The following is a 20,493-nucleotide window of genomic DNA, read 5'->3' on the forward strand; positions in this document are numbered from 1 at the left end:
AGAGAAAAACTTCAGCTTTGATCACAGCTTCTAAAAAAGCTGCTGTGAAATCAGACAAAAAAGTCCATGAAATCCTGGATAAATTTATTAACTACATTCATATCCTTTTCTAAATGTCTCTCAGTTCTTGTGTGTTTAAATATTCCTTATAATCACTTTTTAAAGTATTTTTCTTATATTTAAAGGACTAGTTCAGTTCTTTTGAAGTGAGTTTCTGTGTGAAAGTTATGAATATCTGCTGTAGACAGCATTTTGAACAACTTCAGTTTGGAAAAACAAAATTTAATTCTGACAGGACTAGTGAGCTACCAGCAGACAATACTTAGCCCCGGTCCCAATACTCGCACTACACCCTACGCCCAAGGCCAGATTAACCATATGGGCAACTGGGCAAATGCCCAGGGACCCACGATCTCTAAAGGGCCCAGGGCAGTGAGGCCATATCTGGTTATCTCCCGCTTTATGATAAACTGTCAGCCTGAGCCTTGCGCTGCACAGAGAAATCGCTGCCCTGCCTGTAACTTTGAGTGCGAGTAAAGACCCTCTCCCCATTGGTCAGTCTGCACAAGGTGGGTCAAAGGTGACACCAATCAATGTACACTGAGCTGGTAATGTCACCACTATGCAACCCGCTCGGTGTTCAAGAAATTCAGACATGGAGAAACTAAGTGGGAGCACTAAACGGAAATTGAAAAAGGAGGAAGACATCAGAAACGCAGAAAATTTAAAGTATATACCAAAAATAGGTAATTTCTTTACCCCCGTTAATGTTGCGACTGTTTTAAGTCAGCTTCCATTAACGAGGAAAACTCAGCTAGTCGGGACTTTTTTTCCACGACCTGCGCTAGCTCACGTTTACAGCCCGGAGAGCAAAGAGCAGGCAGCATCTACAAACAAGGACCCAGATCCTGCTGCGAGTGTGACCGTTGAGGGAAACGATGATGGCAGGTCTCCAGTCTCACCACCCCTGAGCTGCTCGTTGAGACTGAGAGCAGCCCCGGCATCTCAGCGCCTCTATTCCCTGGGGATCCTGCACTGTGGGGGGCCGTTACGGAGCGGGCCCGGGAAGAGGCGATTTACCAAGGGCCTGCAGCCTTCCAGAACCGGGCCGCTAAGTATCCGGCATCGGTAGGGGAGTCCGGACTTGGAGCTTGCACACGCTCCCTCACCAACGATTTGCTTCACTGTTGGCTCCCAAACAACCAAATTGTGCCAAGGGAATGGCTTCTTTACTCGCCATCAACTGGATCAGTATATTGCTATGCCTGCAAACTCCTGTCATCCCAAAAGCATGCATTTATCAGCGGATTCTGTGACTGGAAACATCCAGAGAGGCTTAGTGATCACAAAAAGAGTGCAGAACATAGACAAAACATGCTGTCTTTATTGCACAGATCTAAAGATTCATGCAGAGTGGAAGCTTCTCTTGCTTGACAGTGTGAGTCAGAACAGCAGTACTGGAAAGAAGTCCTTAGACGTGGGGTTGCTGTAAATTTTTGGGAGCGAGAGGATTGCCATTTCGAGGTGACAACGAACTGCTAGGCTCTGCGCACAATGGGAACTATTTGGGACTGCTTGAACTGATAGCGGAGTTTGACCCCTCTTTAAAGGAGCACCTCGAGAAGCATGGCAATAAGGGTAGAGATAAGCCATCTTACCTGTCATCAACTGTGTATGAAGAATTTATTTCATTAATGGGTGACAAAACTAAGGAAATGATAGCAGAGGAAATCAGACAAGCAAAATATTTCTCTGTAATTGTTGATTCAACACCAGATTTAGCACAAGATTCATCGGGTTTGAGCCCATCCACAGCCACACAGGTGTAAGCCTAGCTGAATCTGACATTGAAATGGTGCGAGGCTTGGGGTTAGACTAGTCCAGGGGTCGGCAACCCAAAATGTTGAAAGAGCCATATTGGACCAAAAAAACAAAAAACAAATATGTCTGGAGCCGCAAAAAATTAAAAGCCTTATATAAGCCTTATAATGAAGGCAACACATGCTGTATGTAGCTATATTAGCTATATTAGCCTATCTGATAGGCTAATATAGCTGCTTCGGAGTAGGGCCAGCCGGGCCGGCTCTGCTTCGTGGGCAGCGCAAGCTTAGCTCCTGTTCACTCATTGGTCGTGGGTGTGACCAGATGCAAACATAAAGAGCGAAGGTAGGAATATAAACAACAGCGTTAGCTTACCCTGCAACGTTTCTGCCGTCTGTCCCCCAGCTGAAGGCCTGTAAAGCCTGAAATCTCCGGCGGATAACAGCTGTCCTGCTCCATGCAACAATCGCGGCATCCAGAGCATTTCTTCCACTGCGCCTCTCTTCCTGAAGTCTCAGGAGAATCCCCATAAGTTTAAAAAACAGCAACAACACAGGGCCAACGTTGTCCATAGGGCTTTAGTTGTTTACACAACTTGCGCTAATTTTCAGTAGCGCACCCCCCCTGCCCCGCCCCATCAACACGAGGAGGCGTTCCTCTGCTACCGACCAAACTGGCCGGTGTGAACAGGATGCATTCTTTATAGAGCCGAACCGAGTAGAGCCGGACTTCTGAACTAGGGGCCGTGTAAAAGAGGCATATATTAAAACAAAAACTATATTTCTCTCCCCCATCTTTTTCCATTTTCAAACATTTTTGAAAAAGCTCCAGGGAGCCGCGAGGGCAGCGCCAAAGAGCCACATGCAGGTCTAGAGCCGTGGGTTGCCGACCCCCGGACTAGTCAAACTGTTGTGGCCAAAGTTATGATAATGCTAGCAACATGTCTGGTAAATAAAGCGGGCTCCAGGCGCACTTGAAAAAACAAAACCCACTAATTCATTATACACCATGTACTGCCCATTCGCTGAACCTCGTAGGTGTTAATTGCATTGATTGGGGCGGCAGTGGCTCAGGAGATTGGGGTTTGTCCTGTAATCGGAGGGTTGCTGGTTATAGCTCCTGCTCCAGCTGTCTCAGCCGTTGTGTCCTTGGGTAAGACACTTCATTTGCAGATGAATCTGCTGATGACAGCAAAGTAGCTTTTAATGACAGTAGTCAGAAATTTAAGGTTGAAACATATTGTCATCATTGACAGACTTTGTTCATGCCTATCCAAGCGCATCGAAGCCTACACACATGTGTGACCTCTTTGAGGTTTTATTTGAGAGTGGCTATGATGATTGCGATGTGCATGTAAGAGCTGCTAAGCTGAGATCCACTTATCCGACAGATCTGATAGTTCCTTGTCAGATGAACTCATTCAGTTCAAGCAGCACCAGTTTGCACAGTCAAAGTCCAGAAAAAAGCCAGTGTAAGATGTGTTTGCCAAATGAAAGCATTTCAAATTTAAACATGTGGGGGAAATCTGAGCGCAAACACAAAGATTTGAGAGAGAAAAGAGAATATTTGAAAGAGAGCAGAAGTTTTGAGTGCAAGAGTTAAAAGTTTTGAAAGCCAGAAGATGAAATCCTGCTTGCAAATCAAATATGTGTGCTCTTGACTTATGGCAGTAAAATTCCCTCATACTGTATCAGTTAATGAGGGAGTAAGCATGTGATTATTTGACACTGGTGCCACAAGCAGTAACTCTGTAAAGTTAAATGTCCTCCTGAAGTGATTGGGTTGGAAGTACAAGTTGAAATTGGCTGTTTAAAAGGTAACTGAGAAGTAATGCAAAGAATGGGAACTGGATCTGATTGAGGCCCTTTCCAATGCCACCCAACTGGGAGCAGGAGTATCCTTTCTTGACCAATATAATAAGACTCTGATATTAGCTTCCCAGTAATAGTTCATGAAATTAAGAAGTGAATGCCTCCAAGACTACGAGGAAAGTGCAAGATCTTCCTGCCAATCTGTGCATGCTTTTTATTCCAAATAAAGATAGATAGCTGGCTGTTCAGGTTGGAAAGAAATGATTTAGTAAGAAAAATTGACAGGCCCTGAAACAAATACAAAAATTTAGGTATAATATATTTATTTTGACAGAGTTTATTTTACCCCACAGGGTAGAATGGGTTTCCCATCCAGCAACATCTTGTTCACCAGGAGAGGTAGATAATTAGCCTTTATAGTCTCAAGTTACCCAAATATCAAGGGTAACTTTCTAAAACTAATTTTAAATGGAACACTACCCAAGATTTTCCTTTATATAGAGGTCACAAGCATCAGCTCACTTTTCTGCAGAAGCCAGATATTCCCCTAAATTTTTTAAGCAAAATAAATAACTCAGGAAAGCTAGTGAGGTGAGGATCTGAAATACACAAAAGTATGTCATTAAAAGAAACATGATGCTCTGTGCCTAATTGATTTTTACCTTTTATTGATGGAGTTTTGCCGTAAAGCTAGAGCTAGTGGTTCTATCGCTATCGCAAATAGAAGCAGTAAGAGTGGGCGCCTCTGCCTTGTACCAAATTCATTTGGAAAGCCATCTGGCCCCGGGGACTTTCCCATTTGCATATTGTTGATCCCAGAATTTATCTCAGAGAACTACTGAGAACTCTTTCTCCAAATCTTTGACCAGATCAAAACGTACTGAGGAAAGTTTAACAACCTTTAAAAAAAATCATCTAATTCCGATAGGTTAGCTGATGATTCAGACATATACAGTGATTAGTAGAATTTACTGAAACATATTAATTCCAGCATTATCGCAACATTTAGCACCATGGTCATTATTTATTGTTGGAATAGTGTGGTTTGCGGAATGTTGCCGTAGCTGATGTGCGAGTAAATGCCCAGCCTTTTCAGTGTGCTCGTAGTAACCACGTCTGGATTTAGATAATAATTATGCTGCCTGCTGAATAGACAAAATATTAAATTCAGTTTTAAGTAACAAAAGTTTTTTCACTAATTTTTGTGAAGGGGAGAGGCTGTATTCTCTATCTAAATGTAAAATCTCATCAGTCAACTGTCTTAACTGTTCCGAACTTTTCTTCTTTTTATTTGCACAATAGGAAATTATTTGACCCCTTAGGTAAGCCTTTAGTGATTCCCAAACAGGACAGAGTGGCATTCCTGGCGTTCGATTAACATCAAGAAAGAATTCAATTTCAGATGTAAGAAATTTCATAAAGTCCTCCTCTGACAAGGGAAAGGGGTTAAGTCTCCATGGATGATAGACAAACTGTGTGACCAAAACAAGCAGTTTCATAATTATAAGACCATGTTCAGAGATAACCATGGCCCTAGAATCACATTCTCTCACCAAGGGCGGAAATCGTTTATGAAGGTAGAAGTACTGAATTTGGGAATATGTTTTATGAATAGGGGAAAAGAATGAATATGATCTCAAAGTAGGACTTCAGAAGCGCCACATGTTAGCCATACCATAGGTTTTAAAAAATGAGTTGACTGATTGAACAGACTTAGTCAGGGTAGATTTCCCATCAAACTGAAGTCAAGAGATGAAAGCACACAATTTGTGTCACCACCAGTTATGAGGTTGTGTGTTGATATATTCACTAAGTCTGAGAAGAAGTCATTCCAGTTTGGTGCATATACTGAAACTAAAATCACTGGGAGTGTGTGTAACTTCCCTATCACTCTAACACCCTGTAGTGTCAGTGTATATATATTAGAAGCTGTAAATTATTGGGCATTTTCTTATTTTCATGGTAACAAATTATTTTTGAATCAATTTAGAACCTATGAAAAATCTAATGTTTCAAAATAATACAAATGTGAAAAGATTTTTTAAAACAAATTAAATTCTTTTAAAATAGATTATTTTTAAAATAAATTAATAAAGTTCAAATTCAAGAACCACAAGCAACATTGATTATGATTAAAATACAGAATAACTTTGTATCTTCACCCAATTCCTTTTAAAGAATGAACAGTTGTAAGAGTGATAGAGGTCAAGTGTGGGGGAAGGAAAGATTTGGATGCAAAGGCAGAAATATGTGCTGATTAGTCAACAGTTGTGCATAAGGTCAGGTTTACAGATGTTTATTTCTTTATGAATACAAATTTCTTTTTTATTTTGAAAATACAAAATTACAACCGCAATCTGATGTCACGGGGTCACAGGCTGGTTAATGGAGCACATGCGCTGTAAATGCTTCTTTCAACAGCACCGAGATTACAGACATAAATACGTAGGCTCCTCATTACGTGCTGGAGCGCATCCTGCGTCACCGCCATATTTTATGGGTCTCTCTTCTTTAAGAGCCACTGGGAGGAAACGCAGAGCGAGCAGCTATTACTGTATTTTGTTCAGCCCGGCGCAGTATGGAAAACCGATCATGTGGGATTACCTTTGGTTATTTGACCATTTATAATATTATGTCATCGTAGCTAGTGTAGCAGGTGTTTTATAAAAACAGACACTCCCTCTCCTTTTTGTTTAAATACTAATGTGTGTTTTATAAGTTATGGTTGCTGTGAACATCCACACCAGCAGAGGGCACAGTAGTGCCACTGTGGGTATAGAGGGACAGCACGCAGGCACAACTCAGAAGTTTGCTGCTCCTTCACAGTGATGTGTCGATGGTGGAACCCTGGACACATCACTGTGAAGGAGCAGCACTGTACCAAAAATATTGAACTGCTAACGGTTAGCGCTTGGCCATACCACCTGGCCCGAGAGTTCTCACATGTTGTCATGTTAATTGTTTACATCCCGCCCTCAGCTGACGCTACGGCAGCCCGCGAGGACGTTCACACCACCGTCTCTCAGTTACAGACGGCACACCCGCAGTCCCTGATTATTATTTCTGGGGACTTCAACCATGTATCTCCTTCTTCCACTCTCCCCAACTTCACACAGTATGTCGACTGCCACACTAGAGACAATAAAACTCTGGATCTGCTGTTTGCCAACACCAAGGAGGCCGACAGCTCATCACCCCTCCCCCCGCTTGGCCACTCAGACCACAACCTGAAGGAGCTGTAGGCCCTGCTGAATGAGAAAAAGAGGGCCTTCAGATCTGGCAACAAAGAAGAACTGAGGAGAGTGTAAAAGGATCTTAAATACAGGATCCGGAGAGGCAAGGATAGCTTCAGAAGGAAGATAGAGGAGCAGCTCCAACAAACAGTCCGAGAGGTCTGGAGAAACATGAATAAAATCTCTGGCCATTTCAAGGACAACACTGGAGCCACAGGAGCTGTTTTTCAATAGATTTGACTCTGGGCCATTAACCACTGGGGGGGACCCCCTAGCTCCAAACTAGCCCCCTCCGTGTGCTACTCCCCCTCTCACCTGGTGCTGTATCATCACTGCCTGCACTCTCCTCTCCCTCACCCACAATGGAACCAGCACCACCCCCCACTCCAACCCAGCCTCACATCCACCTCACAACTGATCAGGTGAGAAGTCAGCTCAGAAAAACTAAGATCAGGAAGGCAGCAGGTCCTCTATTATTGTTTTGATTTAATTACTATTATTAATGGATTATTGTATGTTGTATAAATGTGAACTGTGGTAATTATCAGAAGTAAAATGAGCTATGGCCTGATAATGGCGTGCCTCTCTCATCTTGTCTACAGCCATAGATTCCCAGTTAGGCAATACAGCTTTGGGCCACTTGGTACCACCCAGCTTTCCCCTAGGGCTGCTAAATGCTAACAGGAGGAACTGGTGCTCTCTCTCTCTCCCATTAATTCTTGCTGTTTTTTTTTCTTCACATTTTGAAGTTTTCCCAGGTAACACAGATTTAAGGAGGCAATGAGAAGCTGCAGTAAGAAGGAGGGTTTGGTTGCTACAGTTGTCTCAGCTCTGTAATGAACGTTTCAAACCAGAGGACTTTAACAGGACCAGCTTAGAGATGATGTGACCCCACCTGTCTTCAACTTCCCTGCTCATCTCTAAAGAGGAGGTGTTTTTTACTGAACATGTTAACAGAAATGTCTGATTCATATGTAAAACTATTCATATGTTAATATCACACTTTGTTAAACTTATTTTTACCTGTTTTTACCTGTTAGTTCTTTCTGCATGCTTGGGAATTAGTGATGTATTGTGTATTACAATACACTGTGGGATACTAAAACCTTTTCAAGTTGTTTTTAATGAAGTTGTTTTTAAATAATATGTGTCTCATATTTTAGCATGTAGCAACAAGGAACACAGAAACTTGAAGGAAAGCTGAGAGACCCATCCAAGATGGCAGCGTCAGTCTTTGAGGGGTCTTTGTAAATAATGTCTATGGCTGAGATGGCAAACCAAGAAGCAACAAAACAAAGTTGGGTAATTTTACACAATTTACAGATAGATAGATAGATAGATAGATAGATAGATAGATAGATAGATAGATAGATAGATAGATAGATAGATAGATAGATAGATAGATAGATAGATAGATAGTAGTCACGTGGCCATCTGTGGTTTGGTTTAACAGTGAAGATGAAGGTCAAGTCAGAATATGGTAAAGCAGCAAATATTTATTTATCCATATTTAAACATTGTTTGGAGCATTCATGGCACGTCAAGCCTTCTAACATCACTAAACAACCAACCTTGTTGTTCAAGGACTCAACCATTCTCAACTCACAGGGGAGTTCACCAAATTACTTCTATATATACATGACATATATTTATTAAAACAAACATATGTATTTTACCAATTACTTTTTGTAAATATTTTATCTTTTAACTTTACGCCTCAACACTCTCATGAAAAATACCAAAAAAGCACATGTACAGAAATCCCACACTCTCTCTTATTCCATGGCCTCTCCCGGAACCTATAAATGAAATGGTGTCTGGACCCCAGGGAAGTCTTTGACCAAACACCCTGGAGAGGACAGAGAAAAAACAGGTGAGTAATCAGATTTTAGCAACTTCAAGCCACTTCTTTGCACTCAAACTTTTATCCATAAACTACACAAACATTTGCCTGCATTTCACTAACCAATTAACCTTAATTGTTCAGAGTAACAATTCTTCTCTCCTCACAGACAACCACCCCACTTCTCAATGAGGAGCAGCTGTGCAGGCCTGAAACAAAAGACTACATGTTGATCATTAAAATACTCTACCAATATTCAATAAATAGTTAAAACTTCTTGTGTGCAAATTATTATTGATGCGCAAATCTCTGCTTAAAGTGCTGTGCTAAATAAAGTTCTGGTTAAGGTGCTTTTTAATAAAGTGCAATGGTGCTCTCAAAGTGCTATACAAGTTATCATTAGTCCCAGTGATGAAGACCTCTTCATGTGAGAGAGGGAGAGATTCATCTCATCTGATCTGTATGCGTTAATTTTAAAATATAGGATAGAACATTTTTTATATTTAGCTCGTCTTTAGGCACCTAACTTTGACTTCCTTGTTAGGTCCAATTAGCAGATATCCTAAACACCGCACTGGACCTAACAAAGAAGTGCATAAAGAAAAGCTTTATCCTAAAATTAACGCATATTAATGCACACACAAATTGTTTAACATTACCGGACTTTGTTCCATTGTTTCTCAGTGCTGTTAAAAGAACTATTTACATGCAAATCTATGCATTCTGTGCTCCATTAACCAGCCTGTGACCCGTGACGTCTGATCACGGTTGTAAATTCTTATTCTTAAAGAAAATAAATTTGTATTTACAAAGTCACAGTATTTTGTTTTCATAAAGAAAAGAAAAACAACTGACTAATATGCACACATTTCTGCCTTTGCATACAAATCTTTCTGACAGAGTCCTTACCCCATAGTCAAGGCTCTGCATCAGATTGTTTGAAATAAAAAAGATGTGCCTTTTGTATTGTTTCTGATGTTTTTGATTGCATTAATGTACAGCCCCAATTCCACAAACGTTTGGGATGTTGTCTACAATGCAAATAAAAACAAAATACAATGATTTGCAAATCTCATTAACCTATTTTTTTAACAATAGAACACAGTAAACATATCAAATGTTTAAACTTAGAAATTATAACATTTTTTGGTGGGAAAAAAAAAAGTCATTTTGAATTTCCAAAAGTAAGGACAGGACCTTGTTTCCTGCTGTGAAGCATCCTCTCTTCCTTTAAAATATCCAGGAACTGAGGAGTAAACAGGAAACACTGGTATACAGTGAGTACAGCATATAATGACTTTGTGCATCTGCACTGATGCTGGTGTTCAGATTTCTAAATTGGAAAAGGCTGATTTTCTGGACTTGATGTGACCAAACGTCTAACTCTTCCTTCCTGTGTTTAGGGGGGGTAAAGGTAACGTGTGAGTACAAGACTCATCAGGAGGGGGTCATACAGGAGGAGATGAACCTGCTGACCAGAGGACGGAAAGACAGCAGTCTAAGGATCAGGTTCCAGGCTCGAGTCATTGGTTGGTAAAAACAGACAGTCCCACAGAACCTACATAAACATTTGCATTTAGTTGGATTCGATCATTTGACAGGAAAAGGCATGAATATGGTAAACATGAAAATGACACATCAGATAATGTTAAAGGCACAAGGCATTGTGGGACTCTATAACACCTACCTAACAGTGATAATTCAATTCACTTCAGTTGATTTATATAGTGCCAAGTCACAGCAAAAGTTGTCTCAGGGCACTGTACAAAGACATTCATATACATTATAAAAGCAATTCATAAAAAGTATCTTTCTAAGGAAGCCAGCAGATAGCATTAAATCTTCACTTTGTCGCAGTCTCCTATCCTGAGCAGCACACCCTTTTAACAGAAAAAAACCTGCAGCAGAACCAGGCTCAGGACGAGTGACCATCTGCTTCGACCAGCAGTATAACTAAGGCAGGGGTGTTCAACCCTGGTCCTCAGGGCCTCCATCCTGCATGTTTTCCTTGTTTCTCTGCTCCAACACACCTGATTCAGAGGTTAAATTACCTCTTCATGTTCTGCAGAAGCCTGTTAATCACCCGTTGATTCAAATCAGGTGTGTTGAAAAAAGAAACAGTGAAGTGAATAGTTTCTTAAACCTGAAAATCAGTTTTTGTAATTTCTCTTATGTTTCCAGTTTTATTATACAATTATACAACCCAAATTGCAAAAAATTTAGGACAATGTGTAAGATGGAAATAAAAACAATGCAATGGCTGACAAATCTCATAAACCCATATTTTATTCACAATGAAACATAGTAAATATATTAAATGTTAAAACAGAAAAACTACAATATTTTTGGAAAAAAATAAGATAATTTTGAAATTGATGCCAGCAACATGTCTGAAACAATTAGGGACACATCCATGTTTCCCACTGTCAAGTGCCCCCTCCAGTGTTAATTTTGACGGCAAATTTTGTTTTAGTTTTAGTCATAGTCTTTTGACTAAAATGTAATTTAGTTTTAGTCATAATTTAGTCATCTGAAATGTTTTTAGTTTTAGTCTAGTTTTAGTCGACTAATTATCATAAGAATATAGTCGACTAAATCTACAGTCAATTTAGTCGACTAAAATGTAAAGGGTGTAATTGTAAATACTTTTTCCATCAGTTCCCTTGAATTATTAACTATACACTTATACAAAATTAAACATTAATTTATCTGTTATGTAATATTATTAATGTTTGAATGTGAAATGTACACAAAAACAGATTTAACTTATTTATCTGCTCAGACCTTGCTTATTAAGCAAAACAATAACAAAATATAGATGACCTGTAGCCCTGCTCTACCTGGGGAAAAAACAAATAAAAAAATATTGATTACAACAAAATGCATTTTACATTCTTTCTAAAACTGGGTACCATAAAAACAGCAGTGCCATTAGTGCAAACAAACACCAAACGTAACAAAACAGCTAACTATTAATAATTTAGTATTCACAGGTTATTAATTGAACAGAAGAAATTTCAAAAAACAGTCAAAAAGAAAGTGCATAAGCTATAATGCCTGCTCTCCCTGAATTCAGTGTAAAAAAAAAAGCTGTAATTCAGTGTTTACTCTTAAATATTTCAGCTGACATTAAACATGTACAAAGAAAAATAGATAATCCCTATAACGCAATCATTTAAACAACATATTAGGAAACAAATTCTCAAAAAAAAAGTCTCAAAGGCTGCCAGTAACAAATAGTGCAAACACTGTATTTCAGCAACTTCAAAACAGTAACAGCTGACCTAACCTACAGCTCCATTAGTACATGGATCCAAAATCTGCTCTCTCAGCAATGACAAGAAAATACCACTTTTGTACATCACATTGTATCTTACAAATAGTTGCAATTTTTTCTATCCAAGAGCCATCAATGTGACCACATAGATTTATTTGTTTCTATTCATTTTAAGGAAAGCACTTCATGCTAATGTTACCCTTGCTCTATTGCGCCTGCCTCTGGTGAGGTCACCTGTAACACTAAATACCCTCTCTGCAAAGGCCTGAGAAGCTGGTATAGCCAGTAAATCTAATGCAAAAGGTTTTAGACTGATAAAAAGTGTCACTTTTTTCTAGCCAAAAGTCTATTCCTGTGTCACAGTCACGTGTGATGGGTTGTGAAAGTTCTTCCTTGTACTTTCTGATCTGCTGCCTCATGCTGCTTGTGGAGATCCTCTTTACAGACTTTGTGTGCCATTTTGAAAGAAACCTGAAGACTGGCTGCTTTGATGTGGATGGTGCTGCTTCTGGTTCCTCTGGTAACCTCCTGTTCTCCTCTCCATCATCTTTGGGCTGATCCTCATGTTGTGAATGTGGGTGTGTGACCTGGATCACATACTCCTCTGCCTGTTTCAGTAGTTCCTGTATATTTTCATCAGCCACATCAACAAGGGTTTCACACACTCTAGGGTTGACAAAGCAGGCAGCTGCTACAAGTGGTGAGAACTTTTCATCGGTCGGATCCAATATCCACGCAAAACGCTGGTTAATGCTTCCTTTCATTTTCCTTGCAAGAGCAACTAGGTCTCGATGGGTAGTGTTCTCTTCGAAGTCAGAAAGGTGGCTGAGCAGATCAAAGAGTGCAGGGACCACCAGGGACATGGACATGGTGTCACTTTGAAGGGTCCATCATTGGAGAGTCTTCTGAATCCTCAGAGGTTGTTTCTTCTCCCTCTGGTGTGGTTTGTTTAAATGCTGCCACCATGTTACTTCCATTGTCTGTTATTACTGTGATGATTTTCTGATTTGGTATGCCCCATTCTTGCATACATTTATCCACACATGCTTTGATTGACTGTGCAGTGTGTGGGTGGACTACTTGTTCAAGGGCCAACAATATGTGTTCTGGTTTACTTTGTTCAACACAAAAGTAGCAGGAGCTTATAGCCAGGAATGATGCAGTGAGCCCTGTTTTTGTCCACAGGTCAATTCCAATAGAGACTCTCCGTGCAGCAGCCAATCTGTTTCTAAATTTTTGTACTTCACTTTCATAATATTTGTCTATCAGATTGCTTATTTTTGTTTTTTTTGGAACAGTCAGCTTCCTATCTACTGCATCCATCATAAGAACAAAGTCCTCATCTTCAACTGTAGTTACTGGTAATCCAGTACACCCGATCCATTTAGCTATAGCTTCCTCTTTCGTCTGTTGTTCTTTAGAGTCACTTTTGTACTTTGAAGCACATAGAAGAGCTGCTGAAATATTCTGCTGGGATGCTGTCACTTTCTTTGCAGTCTGTGGCCCACTGTTTTCATCTGAGGTCTTCCGTAACTGCAAAGTGAATAAGAGAAAAAAAATTGAATCCTTGTTTTACCTTTTTATTTATTGTCTTCTATTTATTTAACCCATAAGAGCTCAGACTCATTTCTGAATAATGATACCAAGTTCAAAATTGAATCAGATAAATAAATTGAGCAGCTCATTAATGTTTTTTTTTATTTTTTATTGTGGGTACATGACTAAATATTTTATGGTTAAAATCCTGACCTGACACAAATAACACCACAATTTCATAATCTGTATTTTTAAAAAATGTTCTAGAAATCAAGTCACAACTAAATGTATAGAATGTAAGACCCTTAATTAAAGCATTTGAATGGTTAAACAGACTGTAGACACAAAAATACAGTTTTAAAAGGAGCTTGTTTTATCTCCAGCACTAACTCAGTAAACCTAACCTAGCTTCATTCTATAAATGAGGTCAAAACCACACACCGTCCTATAGTGATCCTCTCAGGATGTAATTAAATGACTGAAAAAGGGCTGTAAGGAACTTTACACCAACTTTTGGGTTAACAGATGAACTTATTTTATTATATTTTTGCTAGCTATCTAAAGCATTTCTTTACTACTGAGTAAATTTATGTCTTGTTCCTGTCGTCAACACTAACTAACTAACAATAACATTAACTTTAGAGAATAGCAGTGGTGTCTTTAGTACACAGTAGAGTTAAACACACATTTCGCTCATTAAATAACCATTAACATTACAATGCTTACCTTTGCATGGAGTTCTGTGTGGCTGGACTGCAGATGTCGTTTGAGATTTGTAGTGTTTTTGCCGGAGATGGTCGCCCCACATGGTTTGCACACAGTCTTGTTTTGCGCGACATCAAAGGAGAAATGTGCCCATATGTCGTCCTCTTTCTCCCCGCGGACATTGTGGATTTAACTTTGATTCGAGCTCTATGAGTAACGCAGTTCACAGTACGGTCTTCCCGGGTTTTGTACAAATATGCAACCTACCGCGCTGCTGCTAAGATATTGGTACTGATTGGATGGCCACCCCGCTTGTCCCGCCTCTCCACCTACGCTAAAGCAGTTATGATTGGATATCTTCCCAACATGTCCCTACCTCTCACAAGACGAAATCAGTTCTGATTGGATGTCGTCCTTGCTAACATTTTCGTCTCGTTTTTATTCGTTGACGAAAATGTCAGTTAATTTCGTCATCGTTTTTATCCTTTTACTATTTATTTTTTCAGTTATCGTCTCGTTTTCGTCTTGAAAAAAAGGTTCGTTGACGAAAACTAAGACGAAATATATTAGTCAACGAAATTAACACTGGTCCCCTCTTCTTTTAACAACAGTCTGTAAACATCTAAGAGCTGAGGAGAGCAGCTGCTAGAGGTTTTAGAGGGAATGTTGTCCCATTTTTGTCTGATGTAGGATTCCAGCTATTCAGCAGTTCTGGATCTTCTTGAATTTCTTCAATACGATGCAAGTGTTTGTTTTAGAACTGCAAATTACAAAGTAATTCCATAATTTTTTACTCTACTTGATCTGAAAAAACCAACTGTGAAATTATGTTTCCTTTTTCATTGTTTCTTAATGACAGATAATTTTGAAAAATTATAGTTTTGTGACATGTCTGTGATGTATTTTTTATACAACAATAAGAACTGAAAAAATGTCTTCCAAGAGTGCAGATTCCATATTTGTTTGCCAGGGGTTGTATACCTTTCACATGCACACACTAAGATAGCAAAAAACAGAAGTAGTTGCAGATGCAAATTGCTGATATTACAAGCAAAACATAAACTCCCACCCCCAAGGCCAGAAACCTAGGGGGAGTGCAATGCACCCAAGTGGGAACAAATACAGACAAAAGAGGAAGGGAACTAAAACAAAGCCCTGTGGGATCCCCCACAAGAGAGGACCAACACATGGTCACCAAGCTTGATGCAGAACGTACATTTGGCCATATAGAATGTGAACCACTTCAGTGCTTTGTCTTTGACGCCCACCACTGCTGCAAAGTAAAATATCACAGTCTACTGTATCAAAACCAGCAGTTAATTCTAAAAGCACAAAAGTGTTAACTTTTCCTGCCCTGTCCTCCAACCGTGGTCCGGAAGACGCAGGGGGGGAAGGGACGCTCCCTCCAGGGCCGAAGTAGCAATCCTTCGGAGTTAACTCCCCAGTGTCGGACGAACCACACGGTGGCACCAAGGTGGTTTTCAGGAGAGCTTAAGTTTATTTTTGGTTCGGCAATAAACTGTTCGCCACTGCTCCGGTCGCCGCATTCACACTCTCACCGCCATTCGCCGTGTTTTTCTTCTAGCTCTCTCCCCGCACATGCCAAATCACGCCTCACACACACAGCGCCCCCTTTGTCACCGGAGGAGCGCTGCTACACCTCTCACTCACCCGCACACAACATGCACTTTCCGCAACAAAAGGAACAAAGTTGCCAAAGTCAACATCTGGTTTTACCTGTGTGTGTGTGTGTGTTTGTAGTTGTGTGTGTGTGTGTTATGTTCTTTTTCCCCACAAAGACAACCTTAAAACAAACCACCACCAAAAAACCAAGCTCACACAGAGCTTCTGTCAGTTGTCCAATACTTGATTCCCTTCATTAAGAGTTTCAGCTATAATCATTTCAGATGATTTTTCCCTATCAAACAGCTTTGAATAACACTGCACCACACTCCTTGACACAATTATTAATCACACTGATAAGGTAAAACCAAACAATACATGCAATATTGGAAAGTGCTTCTTCTTTTTAAATGAATCCTACCTTATATAAAGAGAAGCTCACTCTGACAACTTTTCTGGGATCCAAAAATGTTAATAACCACCTCGTTAAAGATCTGTTAGCTACACTTGCTGTTAGCCAGTCCTTTCACTGAAACCAGGTCACAGGAAAACTTTGAATATCCTTGGGTCTATCTGCTCCCAACCTCTTCACTTCTGGTTTGTCCCCTAAAGACATTAAGGAAAACGAGTGAGAAATTAAATAATTCACCTCGTTTATCTTTATCTTGCTCGCCGTTGCACTTATCTTAGTCCATGATAAACCACGTACACTCGCACTCGAGGCACATCATTGTATGTCCACCCTCATTGGCTAAAGCCTGAGGCCTTGGGCTGACCCTGAGCTGAACTAAATTAGCTCAAATGAACAGCAAACCGGGGGGGGGTGGGGTGGGACAAGACGCCTGTCAATCATTCTGTACCAGGCAAGACAAGGGGCTGAACTGGGCTGTGAAAAGTTAGCCCTTTCGAAAGACTTTGGGATTTTCTCTGAACTGTTAGGCACCGGTTTTGTTGTAAATTTCACAAAATGTGATACAATATTTTTAATTTGTGTTTATTAGGTATTTTAACATTTATATTGTAAACACCAGGGAGGGCTTAGCCCTACTGGTTCACTGATACCAGCCGTCTCTGTAAATATGACACACATAGCTGTATTATGTACAATTACCAAAAAAAAAGGCTTTATATTCTTATCTTCTTTTGTTAGACCCACATCATGGGACCCCCATGCTGCTGGAGGGAGTGAAGTGTCTGGGGACTCAGAGAGACGCCCACAAAAGACACAGCAGCGAGCGTAAGAGAAAATAGCAACAAGAGCCATACTACAATCTCGTCTTTAGAGACTGGGTCAGGGCTCAGTGTTCCATGAATTGCAAATCATCTGTACCCGGTACCATGAAATACAAATGTTTTTTCACTTGGAAAAAATCTGTAATGCTATGTTCAGAACATGAGACAGAATGTATATTTCAAAAGGGGAAATAATGTAAAGGGATGAGTTTTAACAATAGTTATGCTGAGTCATGGGTCTAAAATAAAATGGACTTGGTACTGAGACAACTTTTTTTCCATCTGCTACTTTTTCTTCTGCTTCCTCTTTTCTTCTTCTGGTGACTGCTCCTTTTAAGTCTCTTCACAACAAATCATCTCCCTCCATCTCACCCCATCCCATCATCCTCCTCTGTCGCACCAATTTTCAGCATGTCCTCCTTTACTACATCCATGAAGGGCTCAGAGCTGATCCCAAATGGAATCCCACCCCACTCAGTGACACCAATCTGTCAGTCATACTGTCTCTCTGTCCTTGTTCATGTCTTGCTCTACCCTCACATACTTCTCCACCACACCCAACTTCCTCATACATAAACACAGTTCCTCTCTTGGCCCCCAATCATCGGCTTTCTCCAGACCCACAAAGGCTCAGTTCTTCATCTTCTGAGTTTCTCTGTACTTTTCCATCATTACTCTCAGAGCAAACTTCACATCTGTGGAGCTCTTTCTCAGTATAAAACCATGCTGCTGCTCACTTATTTTGGCTGGCTTGGTATCAAGACTATGTAGCAAAAGGTTGAGATACCATCAGCCTGCAGACTGTTCCTTTTTTGTTAAGATATTTATGAAGCTTCTGCTGTTAGAGAGGCAAACCCCCAGCATTATCATTAACCAGTTTACACACTGCCAATTATCATTAACCAGTTTACACACTGCCAGTAAAATACACAAGCAGCAGCCAAATGCCATCACAGCAGTCCAACTAAACACAGTCTGTTGCATCATTTACTGGCAGAATGTATTGATAAAATACAGTTCAGTCTGGTGTTCCAAAGAGCAGCTTATGATGCTGTAATATCAACAATACACAATTAAAACTTTGTGTGTTACTTCAAAGCACTGAACTAAAGAAAGAACGGCCAGTCCCAGTGCAATCTATGCTGACGAGATGAGAATTTGTGCCGCCATTTTGAGAAGATTGATGTGTAGTAACGTGGACGTGCTTAGTTACTGTCAGATTGATAGCATCAATATTAGATAAAAAAATAAACCCGTTGAAGGAGTCCAAAGTTTTGCCATTAATTGTTACAATTATCAGAACCAGCATTTGAAAGGTGGCATTATGCTTCATAAGTGAGTATTATGCCTTGTTACTTCATAAATCATTGAAAACACGAAAAAGTTCATAAATCAAAACATATTTGTGTTAAAGCGATAAATTACCCACCATTGAAGTGGTAGTACATCAGGTACATCAGATTGGCATTTTGCCTCCAATAATAGTCATTACAGTATACGTTTGTCCCCTGTTTTCACATTATGCATGATATGTTTATTTAAGTAAAATAAGGTAAGTTCTAGCATACAAACTCAAACAAGGCTTCAGTCATGTGTGGCTTTGACATGTAAACAGTACAGAGTGATACACGTCTTCGCAAGATGGCTGCCAGAAATCTCAACTAGCACTGTCGGTGGCCATTCCAGTGTGTCTGTTTGGTGCTTGAAAGACTTCAGGACCCGTGACCACTTCAGCTGACTACTGTCTGGGAGACATTTCCTGTTTGTTCTCTGAAACTTCTCAAAGAAAGTGGATGGAACCTAAATATTGTTACGCACTGGTTTGAGGTCTGGGTTTGTCTTTATTGTAATTTTTAAACTACTGATTTTGTTTAAACAAAAAAAACATTTGAACAAAATATGGGATTTTAAAATGATTGAAAGGAATCTGTAGAACTGAGTCACTCCTTTAACCATGTTCTAAAGCATACTCTGTTTAAAATGTTTATTATGTATACAATATATGACTTACAGTAGTGTTTTAACAAACATGTGAGGCCGTAGTGGGGTCTCGGTAAACTGTTGGAACCCACTCATGAATAGACTCAAAGCTTATGCCTCTTGCTGTTCTTTGAAGAAGCCAGTCTCACAGAATGTTGTTGTCTATGGTGACACGGTAACAGGACCAATTAGAGACCACTTATACCAGAAGTTGAGTTCTTAAACAACAAGGTCTTAAATTTTTACAACCAGTGATGTGGCCCCCTGTCACTCACAAAACAGAATGCAGGTTTGCATCTTTTCAGTGTTGGCTTTACTTTGGACTTTTACTCAATATCCATTTGTTTTTACAAATGCAGCTTAAATATTCAAATGAAGCTTATAATTTTCTGTGATCTGTAAATACCTCAGTATATGCAGAATACATATATTTGAAGTGACACCAACAAGCATTTTGATGATTGCACCTTACAGACGTTCTGTTTACACTCACTGACACTGTTTACAGTACGATGCACTTATAACTACTTAGCAAATCTCTTAACTGTTTAACTATCAAATCCTGAAATAATTAAAATCATCCTAAAAATGATATTTTATTCCCTGATCTTTGATAAGATTTATCAAAAACAAATTGTTTCTCATAGGCAGAAAGTAACTATTGTAATACTATTGTATTGTATATTAAACGTGTATAATGTGAGACACTGCATGACCAAGTATTAAAATGCATGTCACTTATACACTTCCTTAAACTTAAAGAGCAGAGTGTCATTTTCTCTGAAGCAGTAAATACAGAATATTCTAAAACAATTGTCTTTTGATTTTTGTTTTAGAAGGGGATAAAATAGCTTTACATTCCTTAAAAATCTATCTATTTTATTAATTTGTTTGAAAATGGTTGACAGAACCATAGATTTTTCCTTTGAAAGATCATTTAATCTTTCTACATGAAAATTGATGACTTTGACTGTTCAAATTTATTAATAAACAAAATAAGTCCTTTTTATCAAGATGCCAAATAGGGGTGGGTGATAATGGGGGTGGGTGATAATGGGTTAAGTCAGGACTCTTGGGAGGTATGTCTTTGTTGTGCTCCGCCATGTTTGCTTGGTCGCGTTTGCAGCACCTCACACAATGACTTATATGGATAGACATGACACGCCGCTTTAAAGGCTCGGGCCGAGATGCGGCGATACTTAAAGGCGCAGGGCTATATAAACAGTGCTGAGGACTAACGAAATAAATTTTTTTAGTGGGTAAGATGAGCCCAATAGTGCATGTACTTTATCATACAATGTCACAAATACTCAGTTATTGTAATTTAAATAATAGCAACCATGAATTTAAAAGAAACGCAAATCCAGACCTATTTATTTACAATCACAATGGTAGTCAAATCAGCAATGGTATAAGCAATACAGAAAAAAA

The 20,493-nt window shown here is 39.6% G+C and overlaps 1 protein-coding gene and 1 long non-coding RNA gene across 2 annotated transcripts in view; one reads left to right on the forward strand and one right to left on the reverse strand.

Annotated features, from left to right (window-relative positions):
• Positions 1 to 20,131, forward strand: part of LOC108247507 (UPF0687 protein C20orf27 homolog) — a 34,172-nt gene extending 14,041 nt beyond the window's left edge. Inside the window, exons 5-6 of the mRNA XM_017435675.3 lie at positions 10,112 to 10,237; positions 17,000 to 20,131. Of these exons, the coding sequence (XP_017291164.1) occupies positions 10,112 to 10,237; positions 17,000 to 17,100 (227 nt within the window). The 3' untranslated portion in view covers positions 17,101 to 20,131. The remainder of the gene's footprint in view (positions 1 to 10,111; positions 10,238 to 16,999) is intronic.
• LOC108247508 lies at positions 13,260 to 14,472 on the reverse strand. Its single transcript, XR_001809086.3, has 2 exons — positions 14,248 to 14,472; positions 13,260 to 13,518 (listed from the first exon to the last, which is right to left on the reverse strand). It is a non-coding gene; the product is annotated as an uncharacterized LOC108247508 (long non-coding RNA).
• Positions 20,132 to 20,493: the final 362 nt, after the last annotated feature.

Source organism: Kryptolebias marmoratus, linkage group LG6, assembly GCF_001649575.2.
Source record: "Kryptolebias marmoratus isolate JLee-2015 linkage group LG6, ASM164957v2, whole genome shotgun sequence".
Classification (NCBI taxonomy): Eukaryota; Metazoa; Chordata; class Actinopteri; order Cyprinodontiformes; family Rivulidae; genus Kryptolebias; species Kryptolebias marmoratus.